This window comes from Poecile atricapillus, chromosome 2 (assembly GCF_030490865.1).
Source record: "Poecile atricapillus isolate bPoeAtr1 chromosome 2, bPoeAtr1.hap1, whole genome shotgun sequence".
NCBI classification, from domain to species: Eukaryota; Metazoa; Chordata; class Aves; order Passeriformes; family Paridae; genus Poecile; species Poecile atricapillus.
In genome coordinates, this window is record NC_081250.1 from 34,138,020 (window position 1) to 34,157,916 (window position 19,897).

The window sequence follows — 19,897 nt, forward strand, 5'->3', positions numbered from 1 at the left end:
GAAATTTTGGCAGTGTTGTACTTAATGGCCAAATTCCCATTGATTAAAGCAGAGCCAGACTATCACATATAATACTTTTACTTGGTCAGAACACTTCCTCCTCCTCCTGAGGCTTGTGAGAGCCATAAATAAGGTTAAAGCAATATAGTGCTCAGAGGTTTTAATAAAAGACCTCCTCTCTTAAAACAAACACCAAAAATAGTTGCTTAAGATGGGTTATACTGAATCATAAACGAGAGAAGGCTGCTGAGGACTTTTTTTTAGAAAATCACTACTTTTATTGGTTGTCAATGTTTTCTTATTAGTCAGTAAATGCATTTGATATGGGTGAGTTTCCAATGTAAGCATGATGGAAGGGTTAGTTTGAGATTCAAACTCATTTAAAAAGAAATCACCTCACGTTTCCCTTTGAGACATTTACAGAATATGCCATTAATTTGTTGCACCCAAATTCTATGTATGTACTGGATGGAAAATAGTGTAGAAATTCAACCAGTTTTACCATCTTTCTGTTCAACTCAACAAATTACAGTTTTCAAAACCTGTCTCTGACAGTGACAATCATTTTCGTATTAGCCTAATTTCCACAGAGCAGAAGTATACCTCAAGCAAAAGATACATTACAAACATACACAAGTGGAGAACAGTCATACCTAGCATATACTATCATCACTATACATATACAGCCATACAATATTCTCCTGCAGAATTGGTAAAAAAAAATAAATAAAAAGTGTTCTAATAGAAATCATATTACCGCCTTCAGGTATTGGACATCATTGAAGTTTTCAAGGCACTTTCTATAATAACATGTATTTTAAAAGTTGTTTCTGACTTTGTCAAACTAACTGCTTGTTCTAAAACTTTACATGCTGGCTGTCTGCCCTGAAGCTGGGGTTTTGGCTTTTTTGTTTGTTTGTTTGTTTGTTTTTAATTTCAGCCACAATCCTCCTCCAAGAAGGAAACCACAGAACACTTTCTTGGTTTGCCAAAATGACATTCTGGCAGCCTTTCCTCCAACTTGAGCACCCTGTGCTTTGGAGTGAGAATTAAAAATTTCATGAGAGATTGTGAGGGAGAAGAAAAGAACACGAGGAAGCCTAAGCTACAAGCCTTAGAGAAGAACATAAAAATAACAATGAGGGTTCCACATATTTAATAGAAGCTTTATGATTTCAGAGGCTAAAAACTTCAAAAACTCTCTCACTGAGCATATTCTCTTCCCTCATGACTCCCAAATACATGTGGATGCAAAGTTTTCAGAAAAGAAATGATGATGCTTCCTGCAAGCCCAAGGCTACAGGTAAACCCAGGGTTACCAGCAAACACATTCATAGCAAACACTGCCACAGGCTGGGATGGACAGCAGAAGGAAGAGTCTCTCGTAAGTGCTGCGATGCCAGACCGATCTCCAGGCCAAATACAGAGGATAAAAACTTAACAGGACACTCCTACGATTCCTTACCTCATCCATTATAAAAGATCCAAATGAAAAAGGATCCCACTGTCAAAACCAGCCTTCAGTACTTGACACCAAATTCATAACAAGACTGGATCTACCCTTTATATTATGTGAGGCCGGAGTCCTATAGGAAATAAACGTAGTATGTGATCTTGTTAGCAAAGGTCAAAGCACACATTTACAACTATGGTGCCATGTTGCATGTTTGTGCTGCAGGTAGTTTTGTGCCTAATTTCTGAATGAATGCAATCCTGTAGAAACAATACTGTTATCAAAAGAGAGACAAAAATTTTTTTAAAAGTACAATTGCTCTCGGTAGTCTTGTACTCATATACAACAATAATGTATCCCAAATCCCTGAATCCCCTGGAATGTCAAAGAAAGTTTTCAAAGAAAGCTGAAAGAAGAGATCAACTACTACTGTTTAACAACTTTTGCATGATGTTACTAATTTGCTGGAACAAAGTGTCCAAGTTGTCTGATTATTGACAGAATTGAGCTAATTCAAGCACACAGTTTTGATAACCAAATGTGCATCTATAAAAGGATCCATCACACAACCAAAACAGGAATGTAATGCATAATTGATCATTAAGCCTAGAGTTTAAATGTGAGCCATTCTAGTAAAATCAGCATGTGCATCTGTAAAGCCGAGTATGTACATGTACTTTAGCAAGACCAATGAGATATGAATGATTAAAATAATACCTATGCCAATATATTACTGTCTGCATTTCACAACAAGAGCTTTTGAAAGGCTTAGGGTTGCAAGATGATCTGTAGAAAACACAGCAAATTAAAGAATAAGACCACTTAGTATAAGTTTTGGTTAATACTGTGTGTACAAGACTGGACCAAAACAAAAAGCAAATAATCGTGCAGCAAGTATTTACTAGTATAGGTTTTATTTCTTTTCAAAATAATGGGGTTTGTTTAGATTTAAAATACTTTAGTAGTTACCTAAAACAAATGTACACTTTATTAGAACTTCTGGTAAGTGCTGATCTTGAGTTCTGAAAATGCATGACAGAATACAATAAAATATAAAATTGGGTTAGCAAAATACAGTTATGGAGCTTTACAAGAGGGACACAAATTCTATATTATTCGACCTAAGTCTATCAGGTAAACAAGGTGTAACAGCTTTCCACTTACAACACGTGCCTATAAACTTAATCTGCAACCTGAATCCCAGGAAAAATTAACTTCTGATCAATTCAAGGCTAGTAGGTCCAAAACCAAAAAAAATCCATCTCAAGATGGGTTTTCTCATTGAACATATATTCCCTTTTTCCATAAGGTATTAATTTTAAATTTTAATAGATCTCTATATATGATAAAATTGCAATAAAACATTCTATTATTATTCATGATTCAACTAAGTTTGTAGCCATAACGTAAGTTATTTTATATGTGAACAGTTAAGTGTTTCATAAAAAAAATATTTATTTATTGCATCTAGTGAAAAAAAACTTTGATGGTTCTTAAAAAAAACCTTGATGTTGGCTAATTGCCAAACAATCCCTTCCCTGCGGCTTGTTTTTTCAAGAATTATAAAGAAACTGGAGTTTGTTGTGATCTGGACAGCCAAAGATGATTAATCTGTATGGGAGCAGGATGCACAGTACTTGATTAAACCACAAACTTCCCAAATGAGCTATACGGATAAAAAAAATGTGGTTTGTTATTGTGTCCATTTCCAAAGGACAGCTCACAAGTTTTCCTCCTCACGTAAAAACTGGAACACAGCTGAGAAGTCTTTCAGGGCATAGCCTTTGGCACACATCATCCTGTAGATCTGATGTGCCTGGGAGCCCAAAGGAACTGGTGTCTTCGTGTTGGTGGCAGAAATCTGGGCCAAGCCAAGATCCTGTGGGGGGCAAGAAGAGGGAGGAAGAGGGCAGAGAGGAAGAATGGAAGGAGAGAAAAAGAGAAAAAGTCAGGGGAGAAACAATAAGGACATAAACAGCCATGTACATATTATAGGTTATTTGGCTTCCACTGTATCAAGAACTCTACAAGTACAATACTGCAGCCTTAACATTTCAGACCTGGAAGATGCAGGTTTTGTGTAGTTTTTATTTTTTAAAACAGTAATTCAATGTTATTCAACAGAAAAATCTCAAACTTTGCCAGACAGGCACCACCTTAAGAACAGGAGGAATTTTAAGACTTATCACTAGTAGCACTAGATTTTAAGACTCTAGATCACTGGTAGCAACACCCAGACTATTTTTCTCCATATTTTTCTCATATACGAGTATGTCGTATCCAGTAAGAAAATCTCCCTGGCTATCCACTGAAACATTTCACATAGACACTAAGAGCATAATTTAGTTCTTTTGGCAAGAGGAATTCTTTATTAGTATAAATAGGTTAAAAATCAGGCAGAAGAAATTTCAAGAACAAGAAAATGGAAGCCACTTAGCAAACATTTATTTACTATAATGTAAACAGTTAATAGCAAAATGAGAGTCATAGCCCACTTAGTGAATATAACTGGTTTGCTGCCTAATTGGAAGGAGGTATTAGACAATTGCTTAGAGGGCAGTCCTGGGTCTGCTACAACTCAAAATTCTTCTTGACTGACTTTTTCTTTAATAACTTGCTTTAATAGAGGCATTAAAGAATAGTTCCACTTTGTTTTTAAATACTGTATTTGGGTCAACAGAAGGGAGAGAAGGTTCAAAGAGGACAATTATGAGATGTGTCCCCCTTGGTCAACTACAGTTATAATCCAAAATAAATACGACAGAACCCAAAGGTGAGTACCAGGTACTATGACTAACCACAGTCAGCCAGATATAGTCAGCTGCCAGCTAGGCTGGAGGATGTCTTGAAGTCTAAGCTGGATCAGACATGAAACAACCCAAAGAAGGAAGCACAAACAAGGGCCTGGAAAAAGATGAAAAGATCTCTTGACTAAGTAGGAAAGTAACGCCTACACTGAAGGTTGCCTTTAAGGTCTTGTTAATGAAATCAATATTTGGGGTCCATGTTTCAAGAAAGTTGAAAAAGAACCTCTCAAGTGTTACTAGGAAATGCGCAGATTTCCTGTCCATTCAGAACAATGGTGGTTTATAGAATCTGCTTCGTGACTGATTTTTTCCTGTTTTTCAGTGGTTTGGGTTGGAAGGGACCATAAAGATCATCTAATTCCAAGCCCCCAACTATGGGAAGGGACATCTTCCACTTGACCAGGCTGCTCCAAGTTCCATCCAACCTGACCTTGAGCACTTCCAGGGATGGAGCATCCACAACTTCTCTGAGCAACCTGTGCCAGTGCCACATCACCCTCATAGAAACAATTTCTTCCTAATATCTAATCTAAATCTACTCTTTTTCAGTTTGAAGCTATTAGACCTTATCCTGTCACTACATTTCCAAAAGTCCCACTCCAGGTGTCTTCCTATAAGTCTTGGAAGGTGCTAGAAGGTCTTGCCAGAGCCTTCACTTCTCCAGGATGAACAACCCCAACTCTCTCAGCCTGTCTTTATAGGAGAGATGACCCAGCCCTCTGACAATCTTCACCACTCTCCTCTGCACTCACTCCAGCAGGTCCATGGCCTTCTTATGTTGGGAGCTGTCGCCCTGAAAATTAAGCTTTCTGATAATGTTTTCATAGTTTTAGTTACTTTCCCATGAAAGTCCTGTAAACATAAGCTGTTTATCACATTCCTTCTAAGAAACGTCTTTTGATGGATGTTTCACATGACCAGTGTGCTTGGGAAGGTGGTAACTTAATTATCCAATCCCTGGTCATTGTCGAGAATCTATAAATACTGGAGTCAGAGAATAAAGTGATGGGTTTTTGTTCTGACACCAAGAGTGGTTGTGTGAATCATTTGGTGTTCTTTAGCAACAGGGAGCCCCAGACCAGGATACAGCACTCCATGTGGGGTCTCACAAAAGAAGAGGGGAAGAATCACCTTTCTGATGGTCACACTGCTTTTGATGCATCCCAGGATGTGACTGGATTTCTGGGCTACCAGCACACGTTGCCAGGTCACACTGAGCCTCTGGTCCACTCACATCCCCAAGTCTCTCCCCCCAGGACTGCCCTCAATCCATTCTGTGTCCAGCCTGTATTTGCGCGTGGGATTGCTCCAATCCAAGCACAGCACCTTACACCTGGTTGAAATTAATGAGGTTTGCAAAGGCCCATCTCTCACATCTGTCACAGTCTTGGAGTATTTCAGCCTTCTCGAAATTCTGGGCAACCAAGTCCTAACCCTATATAAGATCCTGTGCCTACAGAAGCTTTTCTTGTTGCCTTTGAAGTATCTGGTCAAGTTTAATTTTATCAGGGCTTCAGCTTTCCTAACCTGACTCCTGGCAGCTTGGAAAATTTGTCTGTATACCTCACAGGTACCTGTCCTTGCTTCCAATCTCTGTAGGCTTCCTTTTTGTGACTAAATTTGTCCAGGAACTCCTTGTTCATCAGCACAGGCTTCCTGATGGTTTTGCCTGATTTCCTCCTTGTTGGGATGCATTGCTCCTGAGCTTGGAGGAGGTGATCCTTGAATGTTAACCTGCTCTCTTGTGCCACTCTTCCCTCCAGGGCCTTACCATGGTATTGTACTAATCAGATTCTTGCAGAAGCCAAAGCTGGCCCTCCTGAAGTCCAGGGTAGTGAGCTAGCTGTGCATCTTCCTTGCTGCCCTAAGGACCTTAAACTACATCACTTCATGGTCACTGCAGCCAAGGATGCTCTTGAGATTCACATTCCCACCTGCCCCTCCTTGCTGATGTGAACAAGATCCAACATATCAAGCTCTTCTTGTTGGCTCCTGTATTTTTGGAGAAGGAGATTCTTACCAACACATTCCAAGATCTTCCTAGATTATTTATGCCCTGCTGTGCTGCCCCTCCAGCATATATCAGTGTGGTTGAAGTCCCCCATGAGGACCAAGGCTTGTGGATGTGAGATGGATCTTACTTGTCTTTATTTGTCTCATCTGCTTAGTCTTCAGGTCAGATGGGCTGTAGGTCTCCACTATAAAGTCAGCTGTCCCTAATCTCCCTTTAATCCTGACCCATAAACTCTCAGTCAGCTCCTCCTCCATCCCCAGGTGAAGCTCCATGCACTCCAGCTGGTCACTGATATAGAGCCTGGATCCTTCCACTCCAATACCCCAGTCAGAGGAGTCATCCCACCATGTCTCTGTGATGCCAGTATGGTCACAGCCCTGCAGGCATGCACACACAGCATTTGCATAGGGTCATTTAAACTGGGCCCTGATGAAGCCAACTAACTGGCTGGAATGGCTGTAATTCCTTTGTGCTGCTCTTCAGGTGCTCTCATGCTGGACCTGCAATCCATCTCCAGGCTCTGGACAGCTATTGCTGCTACTGACATCAAACTGGCAGGATGAATACAAGTTCCCCCTCCCCCAGAAACTTCAGCTTAAAGCTTTCTTCCCCACAGCTCTGCAAGCCTGTAAGTGAAGTCGCTCTTCCCCTACTCTGACAGATGGTCCCCATCCTTGATATAGAAGAACTGAGTGCTAAGAGCTAATGCTAAGAGCTAAGAGCACCTTTGACTTCTCAGGGATGACTTACAAGACAGGTCTTTACTTTCTGTGTGTCTGGATTTGAATTAGCACAAGGAAATTCAAGATCTTACTCTACTCTCTAAATGTCACTTCGATCTGTAAATCGGCTCTGTAAAGGTCATTCTGATACAAATCAGAATTATAGTTACTTTTCCTATTGCCCTCGAATGACTTCAAGCTCCAGGAAAACGGGAAAAACATACATATCAGATGTCACAGGATCCAAAATAGTTTTCATCTGCATCAGGGCAGATCACTTCTTTTCTGTTGAAAGACTGATGAGCTGACAAATCTAGGAACACTTACTTTAGCCTGTAAGATATTTCATGACATATATAAACCCTCTTTGTGAAATCAGTACCCATAGTATTCGTTTTACTCAAGAAAGCTTAACTCATGTAATGGAATATTAGAATGGCAAACTCATCTAATTTCAAACTAGTAAAAGTACTTGGTATTAGTATTGGTTGTGGTGATTGATCTATTTCTCTCTGAAGGGACATTCACAGAAACAGTCCCTGAAATTTTCGAATGGACTGCTAGCACAAATACAATTTCAAAAATGTCCTGGCTTTGGCAAGGGACAGGGTTAATTTTTCACAGTAGCTGTGAGGGGGTAGAGCCTTGCACCATGTGGGCATGGCATGGCCAAAACTTCAATATTATTTGGTACCATCCCATGTCATTGCTGGAGTGGGGAAAGGAACACTCTCTCTGGCTTCCCTTCTGCATGCTCGCTTCTGGTTGTGGAAAAGTGTAGTGGGTTGGTCTGTCCACCTTTGTTTTTCATTGTCCTGGGCTTGGTGAGCATTTCGCATTTAAACCATCCTCTCTTTTGTTATTAGCATTGTTGCTGTCACTGTTTGTGTTCTTATCTCATGTCTGCTTCCTGTAAATTGCTCTTACCTCAACCCATGACCTCTCCCTCTTGTGTCTCTAACTAGAGGGGAATGGGAGCATCTCACAGGATTTTTTTTTGTGGGAGTACTAAATTGGGGAATAGCATTCCTAAACCAAGGTAATAATGTAGCTCTGTTCACTTCAGTAAGGAAAGTCTGGGTCCAAGATGGTTGAAACATTTAATAACATTTTAACAGTCAAATGGACAAGGACTTTTGACTGAAGTGCAGGAAGGTTGCTTCTCTTTTTAAAAACTCCATTCTATATAGTAGAGCTTTGAAGGAAAAAACCCAAGAAAATATAAGTAAAGCTTATCTTTAGCTTCAGACTGTAAAGTATTTTGCACCTCTTCACTTGAGGCCGAAGATTCTTCAAGTGAAATAGTACGAAACAGCTATGAAAGGAATTTCCCTTTGTTGACTTATTTGGAAAAGTAGAAATGAAAGCATAGTTTATGGTTTCTCTCATACTCTTTGGAACTGACAGCATCTTCCAGATGTCTCAGTGCACTGAGTATTCTAACACTTCCTCAGCTTAGAATTGGGAAACAGATTCTCTTTCACAAGTTGCTTCCACTTTGGAATTACCTGGTTCCTTACATTTATTTTGCAGTTGATGTAAATGAAACTGCCATTTGGAATATAGCTCAAAGGCTGTCTTGACATGACTCATGAGGAGTATGATATAAATCTAGCTCTTCTCAGGATCCAAAGCTGACATTTAATTAGCAGCTGTGCTGTCAATGGAAGATGGAACTTCTGGCCTGCCAATGCCCTGGACACAAACATGGTGTGGTAAACTAAACTAGATTTTTTAAAATGCAAAATCTTTACAGCAGTTTTCACATTAAGTTGACTAAATTGCATGTTTCAGTATCAAATTTCAAGACCAAACTTCTCAGAACTGTCTGGCAAACTTTTCTGACCCAAACACTTCTGGCTTTTTTGGAGAGATTTTGCTGACAAAATTTCTTTAAGAAAGCCATTGACTTCCACCATCTCTCATATATGAGCAGGAACTTGAAGTTTAGTAACTGTGTTTAGTGACTGTTATTGAGGCACTCCTAAATACTTTCACTGCAGAATATTTTCTCCTCAACCTCAGGGTTTTCAAAGGTTTTCTCTTTTGAATACACTCTTTTTTACTTCTTAAGTGGCAAAATCATGCTCTGCATTTCCCTTGCAAAAAGTCCCCATCTCAAACAATTCACAAGCTGCATAGTTTACCACACATCAGGATGAAATGGATAGTAGCAAAAGCCTTTCCACAAACTAAAAAGCTGTGTCTTAGAAGGGGCCATCACTGCACCAAAGAATAGCTTGAACGTAATCAGCTGTTTTGGCTACTTATTTAAGAAATCTTCCACCTATATAGAATAACAGAGCATAGTTCAAGAGGCATGAAAGGAATTTAATGTCTTTCCTTCTTACTGAGGATTCTAACCTAAAGAAGGCAGTCTTCTGGACTGTCAGGAGAGGCAAGTCAGAAGAGTGAACAGCAATTACAAATCTTTCTGAGGAACTCTCTCTTGGTTATCATTGATGCTTTCTAACCAAAAGCTGGCAGTTTCAACAGGCACAAACCAGACTGCTATTCCTTCAATTAAAGAAAGATCTTTCAGGGCATTTTCCCTCTTAGAAGCAGACCAAAGGGAAAAAAAACAACCCTTTAGAAAGAAACTTAAAAGGGAGGAAAGAAAATATGAGCCCCTATTGCATTTATACTATAAGGCTATTCTGGACAAGATTGAGAGCTATCAATCATGAGAATAGAGACTGCAGTGTGAAACATGGCACAACAGGCAGAAGAGATTCTGAAAACACACAACATGGCAACAAGCCTTAAGGCAGGGCCAAGATCAGGTTGGTTATCTCTAATGGCCTGGTAAACTCCAAGCAATAACCTAATACTTTTTATAAATCTGTAATTTAACCAACACTATATTGTCCCTGATGTTCAGTAACTTGAACACAATGTAAAAACCAATGCTTTTCAATATTTTAACACATTCCTCAAAGAAATGAATGTTCCTGGTCATTGATCCATAAACACAAAATGTAGCAGCCATTGAGGGGTTGCGAGCCATGCAGCATTAGCAAAGTTTTTGTGGTGCTACCATATGCAAAACACTCTGGACCCGCTCTGAAGAGAAGTTGGTTAATTTCATTGAGTTTGCAAATGTACCAATTGTCCTAAATCAACTGCAAAATGACTGAACAGTATCAATAAGCAGGTATTATATATAGGAGCTCCAGCACTTTGGAGATTTGCATGGTAATATCTGAGTTTGTTCACCAGCTTTTAGAATGCTGTTTTAGTTTTAAGTGCCACATTTCCACTTACATGGAAGAGCTGAAAATGGACAAAATGCCTAACCAGTTCGGAACACTCAATAAACTGGTATGCATAAAACCTATCCTGTATGAACTCAAATGCCTCCCTCAGGACAGTGTCTCCATGAAACAGATATTCAGTGTGAAATTATTTCCTGCACTTAGATGAGACATCTCTTCCAGAGCTGACTTTATAGTTCACCTTAGGCAATCATTGTGCTCAGTGCAGAAGTAGTTCAAGAGTCAGAGTTCTGTATCTCCTTCCTCCAACTGTGTCCTAACAGCGGGATGCAGAGCTCTGACCTCCTTGCCTACTTTCCTTTAGCCTCTAAAAACTTTGCTTTCCTGACCACAGAGTAACTCAGGACAGCACTTTTCCCAGAAAAACCAAGAGCAGGGCAATAATCGCATTCTCCCAGGACGGGACAACAGTAGGTTTTCAACTTCCTACTGCTGAGAAGGACCTAAACCCCAGATCTCCCACTTTGTGGACAAGCAATTTAGATTGCTAGGTAATTACTCATGAGCAGCCCTTCTTCTGTCACCAGCTAAGACAATTCAGGAGAGCTCACAGAATGGTGCAGAAACCTACAAGAGATCAGCCTGTGGTGGTGTGGGTTACTTTCTACATCCCAGCTGGCCTTAGGCAGAAGGACAAGCACACAAGCAATTGGCTTAGCAAGGAAGGGCTTGCTAGAGAGCATGTCCAGTAGCAGTTAAAAGTATCTGGAAGAGATTGGGCCCAAAATCTGAGATGCTTATGCCACTATCAGCACTTAATTAAGTCACTTGGATTTCCCTGAATTCTCTCTTGAATTTAGGCTCCTAAATCCTAGAGCAGTGAAGCAAGAAACACCTAAGCAGCTTGTTGAATGCTCACTATACCCCCAAGTCCATTGAGACTCCTTTATCAAAGCAGAATATAAAAATATTATGCATATAATCTCACTGAGTGGCTCAGCAGTAACAGTAACAGGCTAGAAAGAAGCTGGAGACTAAGGAAAAGCCCTCTAAACAACTCATTAATTCAGAGCTACAGGAAGAGCTCAGTTCCCCTCTATTCATACCTATACATAATCTTGTAATCATAAATTTTCACTGAGAAGACCATTTGCTAGAAGCCCAGAAAGAAGCAACTGCACATACTGGACAGGGAAGTGTTATGTACCTTAGCCATGAGCGTTGTTCCAAAGCCACCTTGGTAATTGTTAGCTGAGGGTACTCCTTCCATCACTCCAGGAACAGGGTTGTATGTATCGCTTGACCAACAGCGACCTGAGCTCATATTTAGGATTTTGGCCAGCAGCTTCGGGTCAAGGCCTAATCTGTCAAAGGTCAAAGAAGAGAAGTGTTAATGTCAAAATGCACAAGACATGGGTGACTTGTTTTATATCTTAGGGCCCTACCATCATTCCTCTCCCTTTATTATAAGTCATGAAAAATGACAGAGTATTGATATTGGGGGCAGGGATGCTGTTTCTTAAATTAAAGAGCATCAATCCACCCTTTAAGCAGTAGGTTTTCAAAGCTTTTTTCCTTTTGCACTAAGCAAATCCTCTTCACCTAGCAATTTGGAAAGTGCAAGCAAATTAAAAGTTCTCTGAGAATAATAGTTACCTTGTACTTCAGTTACTAAAACTCATTCTCTGTTCTGCTACCTACTAGGTCACACACTTTTTCCTCATATCAAAATATGCTCTGAACAAAGCAAAAAATACACAAGCAAGTGTGTCAACATGAAAATTGTTGTGTGATGCATTTGTATGTGAACACTAGTGCATTTCTGAAATAAACAAGGTAACACAATTGATTCTGCTCTAATAATGTGAATAAAAATGCTGCACTTTTCAAAAAACCATTACTGTCGTATACATCCGTGCATTCTTGTCTTTGCTATTATTAAATCTTCATTATATGCTCCTGCTTATGAGGCAAGTCTGCATTTCACTGTGACATATGTTATCTATCCACAAACATATATTATAGTTCTGGGTCAGCTGCTGATAAGGTTACTGATCCCGATAAAACAAAGCTTGTCCAAGTAGAAACGTCATTTGTTCTACCATGGAGATGATGGCATAAACTGCTGCTCAGTGCAGACCCTGAAAATTCTTCGATATTATAAGAAATTAACCCTCTTATGAATTCACATTTATGCTGATAATAAGTTGCAAGTGTAATTTTACATCAATTGCATTAATACCAAGGACAAGCAGCAGCAGTTTATATAGCACTGTACAAATGTTCAGCTACACACAGGACAAAAGAGAAGGCAAGGGAACTATCTTCAGTAACAATGCAAGATGAGAAAAGGACATTTTAAAGGGGATATATCACAACCTTCTACAAAATTTATTTAAATAAATTTTATTGTTTTTTATGTAAGTTCTCACATCACAGACTTTTGCAGATCCCCATAGCCTAACAATGTAGCCTAGAAGTGCTTCCAGACACTGTAGCACTCAAGATTTTAACGTGTAGATGAGAAAAGCTCATTACCTATGGAACAGTTGCTAAAATGCATGTTTATCTATTCCAGTAGGCATTCTAAATGGATCTGAAAAACTACGTTTAAGACAGTAGGCCCTACAGCATGGCTCCTGCTCCTACAGTGGCACTGTGCCCTGCAATTCTGCCTTCCTAATGCAAAGCAAGATCATTTTCTGTATTTCAGACAGCTTTTTAGCAGTACTGCTGTGCACTTTTATTTACGATTTACTGCAGCAGCCCCTGGAATTCAATGGAGAGTCTCTGCTGGCCTAAATGGGATCAAGCTTTATGCTCCTCCCATTTTTTTTCCAACCCTCTGATTCAACTGAATGCTTATAATGATAATTTATTTTAAAATATAAATTGTATTTTCCAGCACCAATATGTTTTCACAGTATTTGAATTACATTTTTATTGTGTATAGTGCATCGAAGTCCTCACCATAAAAGTCTTCATCAAGAGCCACTCTGAATAATGGCTTTAATTGTAGAAATAAAAAAAAAACAAACCCCACACTGGGAGCATTCAAAGCTCGAGCTTTCAAATACACAGAGGTTGCTTTGTTTTCCCCCAGACAAATCTCTTGACTTGTCTGTTTCCTTATCATTGTTACATCCAGATCAGAATTTTTACCAATGTAGTGCCTGCTTGTGGCATATCCAGCTGCATGGAGAGGCCTGCAATTACAGCTGTGAGTATACTGCAAGACAGAGCTTATTATTTCAAAACACATATAACCCTCCCAAAGGGTTTTACAGTGTTCCAACTACCTCTCTGTGAAAGTACACTTTAAAAGATATGCATGTATTATACAGATATCAAAAATACTGTCTTGCACTAGATCTGACATATTTTTGCTCCTGGAAAAGAAAAAGGAAGATAGTGTCAGTTTGTATCCTTGATTCTTCAAAATTCATTGCTCTTAAACACCATGCAGCTTCTCTTCAGGAGACCTGAACCTATTTTTTTTTTTTTTCTCTTTTGCAGCAAGTGTATCATTAATAAGAGCAAGTTAGAAGTGCTTTGCATTTCATCTTTCTGAAGATTCATCCACTGGTGCATATATAACTGACAGTTAAAATTAGACATATATTAAAATCAGTTACTGAAGAAGTCCTCTGTCTTCCACTGTGCCCAAAGCTTGTAATGGTCTGAAACCAGCCAGAATATACAGTAATTGTCATTCAGCAAGAGTCTATCCTAGAAAGTCATGCTTCAGTGGAGAAGACTGAGTTTCCATTTGAAATCAACAAATTAATCCAAGACAGGTATCTGAAAGGGCAAGTTTAATAGGAAGCAGCTACTGGGCTCTCAACCATGATAAAATGTTATTGCTGTTTCCCTGTAAATTGGCTGGGAACATACGATACTCTCTGCATAAGAGCTCCATTGCTGTTCAGGAGATATACTGCTCAAGCTATCAAAATGATGACAGTCTGCCAGTCCCCATAACAACTTGCCATTGGACGTGGCAAGAGCTTGTGCATGTGCGTGTGAATTTACAATTACCAAAATGTTCTTCTCCCTTATAAGCAGAAAAGAAGCTCATGTATTAACTGTACCTATAATAGAACAAAAACAATTGCTCCCTCAAATCAATGCTTCTTCAATAACATTCCTAATGAAGTGAACAGCAGAAACTAAGCAATAGATGCACGTACTAAAATAAAAAAGGTTAAAATAGGATCCCTTCACGTCACTGCTCAAAACTCAGGTTTTGCTGAGCTCTAATAAAGCCTCAGCCTGAATTTTTCATACACTCCTCCAAAAGTACAGTCTGGAACAGACACAAAAATTGAAATAGTGTTTCACAAGAAAGATATATCCTGGTCTCATTTTAAGGTGTAACAACTGAAGTAGCTGAACCCTTGAGAGTTTCCCATCTCAAGGTGCTTTGGATAAACACTGTATAAAGGTGCAAATATTCAAGCAGAACCTTACCCTTCTACTGCAGTTAAAAATGACTTTGCCATTGGTGTTTGAAACAAGGTAAGTGGTCTCCAGCATCATTACAAACCTTCATGAGATTTAGCTATAGTCCCATGCCAAAGACAGCAGAACCACACCCTGGAGTTCTTTTTCAAGGTACTCTTTTTAAACTTTGCAGTGGGGATGTGTGCCAGGCCAATTATTCCTCAGCCTGTTGCACATACTCCTCTCTACTCTGTCAACTCTCATTTCTGTTTGTGTCTTACATCCATAGCTCAGGGGTGCTCACAGAAACCAGATCTAGAGACTGAGACTATGTTTAAACTCAGCACAAGAGGAAAATGTTCTTTTACCGTCTTTTCACTTTATTTATCTAAAAAACCAAGTGGGCGCAAATCAATAGAGTAAAATTGTTTAGGAAGGAGCTGTATTTGCAGCTTTTGGTATAAATTTGGGTGGCATTGCAGTCCCTCCTCATAATTTTCTCTGCTATTGGAAGTACAAGTTGGAAGCTCTCCTGGTCCCTTATATCCCAAACACATTCAGCAACCTTGTCCTGTCTTGTGCCACCACATAAGCCCTTCCTTGAGTCTTTGCAGGCAGTTTCTGATGGGATTGCAAACTGTCTGTCAGGCAGAAACTTCCATCTGACCTAAACACAAACCAGGTATTGGCAATATTTCATTTCTGAGCTTTATTTTGCTAGTATTAGAAATTGTTTCACTGGAGCTTAGGGCTCAGTTGAACAAAGTTATTGGCACTAAGATAATCAGCAAAATGAAAAAGAAAAATATTTTCTGACTGGGGACAGTATCACTCCATGTTTGTACTTCTTATTTGTGCAGTTTACATGTACTCTGTGTGTCAGTTTGACACAGAAAGTCAGTATTTTGCAATATGCACACTACTCATAAAACTGTACAGCAAAATGTGCTCAAGATTTTTCTACTGACAAGTTGTACTAACATGCTAGAAAGAAAAGAAAATACAAATGACAATGTGAATTAATGTCTGCCACACCTTTTACCTTCTACTAGTAACACTCATAAATCATAAGGAAAGTACTGGAAAAACTGAACATAAGCATTTCATTGGTCAGAACTAAGAATGGGAATATTTTTAAAAAGTATTTATGCAACTTAATCCAAATATCTTCCAGTGAAAATGGACATCTTCATTAGTAAATAAAGATGATGTTTGAGTAAAGCAAGTGAAATACAAATGCAAAATTACATAGCAATATGGCCTATTTTTCTGGGAGTTTATTGTGGAATTTTTGTTCTTTAATGTCAGTTTTCTTTCCTCCTCACCACATTCTATTTGTTACTGGCGCTGAAGTTTGGAAAAATTCAGTAATTTCAAGTATAAAATAAATAAAACAATAATTAAAAAATCTGAATTTAGTAAAAGTCACTCTAACTGCTTCAGCAAATAAAAAGTTTGACTGCATAACTTATGAAAACATTAGAGAAGTAGCTATTAATAAAATTAATATCACACTGTTTTTAAGACTTAAGTTCAGAGTATACAGTTGTTTATGGAAGGTGTTGTAGTATGATTTTGTAGATACATCTAGTTCAGACTGCAGTATTCTAAATAATTAACTATTCAAAGTCCCTAGAACTCAATTTAAATGATGTAGCAGATATGCACAATGCATGACATAAAGACATTTTATATTCTATCTGAAAGTGAAGAACAAATCTAAGTTCCTCAACTCCTATTCTGAATTTCTAGATTTTCAGTATCCTTTACCATTATTAAGTCAAAGTCAGACTTTCTTCACCAGGTAAGCATCAATCTAATAAATCAAGTTCAGGTTCCTACTCTCTTCAGAGTAGGCAGCCACACTATCTTTTGAGCTTTAAACTAGAAGGAAAAAAAAACCCCTGAATTTATTAATATAGCAAAACTTCTAATAATTAGAATGAAAACTGTAAACTTCTACATTAGAAATTTTTACACATTCCAAGTGGAAAATTCTTATTCTACTTATAAGCAGAAGTAATCTTCTCAAGATTTAAATAATTCTAAATTAAAATAAATGCAAGGGTTCTATTTTACTTCATAAGGCTTTAAATAACCACCTCTGCCTTAAACTTCATGCAGTTTTTGACTAAATGAGATCCTGCTCTTTCTATACTTTGGTTTACAATAATCAGGTTTCTTCTACAATAAATATAGTTCCTTCTTGATAACCTTAATTGTAGGGTAGGAAGGCTTATATATTGTTACTTTCAGATTGGATTTTTGCTCACAAACTCTAAGTACAGATTCAGCCAAAATTTAAACTGGAAAAGGAAAAAAATTCTAAAAAAATTCTAAACATCTTCAAGCTACAGTGACTGCAGACATCAACTTGCTCTTCACAGGGCTTACACACCCAGAATACCCCACTTCTCTTGGTTTTATTTTAGTCATTCCTACAAATGTAGATAAAACTATAACAAAAAATTAGTTGCATATGCTTTATTAAGTGAATCATGACTTAAAGCAGAATCCAATGCAAGCTTTCTGGATAACACTGGATTACAAAAGTTGTAAACAATGCTACTGGTTTTATTATGGCTTGATGCAGACATGCTTCAGTATATTATAGACTCTCAATTTTAAAATGTAAATGGTACAGGATATTGATAAACCAATTAGCACTGATGCAAAGCAAATTCCTCTTTTATCTCAATTACAACATGACAACTTAATAGGTCAAGACAGTCTAACATCTGAGACAAGGGCAATTCAATAAAACAACTGCATCTTGATATGGTAATTAAGAGGAAATGTGAATCCATTACATTGTCTTGTGTATGTGCACATATGTAGGTGTTCTTTTTTATTTATTTAAACATTTGATGCCCTCTTGCTGTTTTTATTGTGTATCAAATCCACACGAACACAGTTGAGCCCAGTTGGTAAGAACTTATAGTATCTGTAGTTTTAGCAGGCAAATTTTAAGGATGCAACTGTGCAGATAAGTAATTAATGAAAAACTCCTAAAAGATACACAATTGCAAGATAATCCCTTCAAACACGGGACTTCTCTGTCTATAAATTTGCAAATAATTTTGATCTGGCTACAAGAATTTTTTTAAAGTTTAAATACCTTAATACTGAACTGGTACTTGCATGCACTATATTGGAAAATGAAACAAAGTGACAAAGCCCACAGCAAAACAAAAAAAATAAAATAAAAATATTTTTCCTTAAATATGATGTCACTTAAAAGTTAGATGTACCACATACTAGAAAAGAAATGGTAGTTTCAGCATCAGCAAGAGTGTAGTGGAGCATACTGCAGCTTTTTGACAAACTAGGAGTTTTGGCAATTAGGACAAAGTGCTCTCATAAAGTCAAAGAAAGGTAGATGTTCTGTTTTATGCTTTCATCTTAATTTGATATACACACTGTAGTAGAAGTTTCACTTTACAATATATCTTGAAACAATTTAAGAAATAAACACAGCCAATGAGAGCCATGTGGGAGTATAATATTCTGAATAAACTGTACATTAGCTTAGAATACAAACAAAAACTTACCTCTGTATTAGCTCTGGATGTTTATAACAAAACACAAACATTATTGTATGCTGCACTACAGCAGAACAAATAAACTCTTAACTTCAGATGTAGAATGTAACAACATTTGCAGACAACACAAGAATATTTCCATGCTGAAAATACCTCCTTTAGTTAAATAATCCATTTAGCCTGTTCATGGCTTTGTAAGACAACTTCTGGCAAAAAGTTTACCTATTTCTTTTAATCATCGTCTCATCAAAAGTCAACCATAATACATAAAAACTGTAAACATGGAAAAAATGTTTTTGTGGTGTTCAGTCCACCACAAAAATCAAACCAACCTGATTCCAAGATTCATAGCCTCAGCAGTTCCAATCATACTTATGGCCAAGAGCATGTTGTTGCAGATCTTTGCAGCCTGCAAACATGTGAAACCATCAATTAGTTTAAGCATTTTCATAGAACTAACATACAGAAATCAACTCGGCCCAGGCAATATGATCAAGTATGTTCTGGCAGCTTTCTTCTGGAGTAAACACAGATCTGTGATAGCACAAAGTTAATGAAAGTTGCTCTATGGCTCCTTCACAGATTAAAAAATACTTCTTTTTCTTAGTACTGCTCAGTTAGTATACATGCCATGTAGGGGCTCTTTGTCCTTCAGAACACACAATAAATCTAAAATCAGATGAAACAAAATTAAAAGGTCTCTCCTCTAAGAAGTATAATCTCAACAAGCCACTGTAGAGAAATACTAGTCAGATTTTGGTGTTAAGTTACACAACACACTGGACAAAAGTACCACGAGGTTATTTACAAACACAAGGTTAGAGACATGCAAACAAGTATGAAGATATATTATCATGCATTTAGTTCTGAAGTAAAAGAGTAGGCATCAATAAATAAAAAGGCAGAAAAAGGAAAGACTGAGATAGCTATTAGCCCTTCAAAAAGCATTACCTGTCCGGTTCCAACCTCTCCACAGTAAACCACATTAGAACCCATGCATGTCAGCAACTCTTTGGCAGCATTAAATTCTTGTTCCACTCCACCAACCATGAAAGTAAGGTTTCCAGCTCGAGCAGCTCCAACACCTGAATCAAGATAACATTGGATTTAGTAACACTATTATAAAGCCTCAAAACTTAGGCAGTCTCTCTTACCAGTAAGGGTCTGATGATGCAAAGTTAATACTTCACTTAGGATGAGCTTCTCAAATTCTATGTAAAAGTAACCCTACACTCCCAGTACTCAGAGGATCTGCAATCTAAATTCTGAAACATTTGATGGAGATAAAACCACCTTATCTTCCAAGCACACTAGCAGAAAAGTCGTAACACTTGCATAAAACTGGCAGTCACATTTTACAGTTTATACAAAGAAACAACTAACTTTTCACATCTCCAAAATTCACCATATCTGAATTACGAAATAAAATTTCCCTTTTGTCAAACTACCCTTTACATACAACCATTAACAAACTACTGCTCGAAGATAACTCTGCTTTTATACGCCTTTCCAAACCTAGGCTAATTTTTATCAATGCTTCCTTGAATTTCACATGATTGAACAGCTAAAAGACACAGGCATATAAAAACAAGTCTTCTGGATTTCTGCAGTTTATTATGTTCTTAATCTGAAGCAAAATTCTCCTTAATCTGAGAAGCTTTAAATTAGTTTCCCACACATAAACTTAATGCATATAAAACG

General features: G+C 37.9%; 1 protein-coding gene across 1 annotated transcript in view; it reads right to left on the minus strand.

Annotated features, from left to right (window-relative positions):
* Nucleotides 1–2,348: 2,348 nt before the first annotated feature.
* HIBADH (3-hydroxyisobutyrate dehydrogenase) overlaps nucleotides 2,349–19,897 on the minus strand; it is an 86,450-nt gene continuing 68,901 nt past the window's right edge. The window contains exons 5-8 of the mRNA XM_058833096.1: nucleotides 19,148–19,281; nucleotides 18,529–18,605; nucleotides 11,419–11,575; nucleotides 2,349–3,332 (exon numbers count right to left, since the gene is read on the minus strand). Of these exons, the coding sequence (XP_058689079.1) occupies nucleotides 3,174–3,332; nucleotides 11,419–11,575; nucleotides 18,529–18,605; nucleotides 19,148–19,281 (527 nt within the window). The 3' untranslated portion in view covers nucleotides 2,349–3,173. The remainder of the gene's footprint in view (nucleotides 3,333–11,418; nucleotides 11,576–18,528; nucleotides 18,606–19,147; nucleotides 19,282–19,897) is intronic.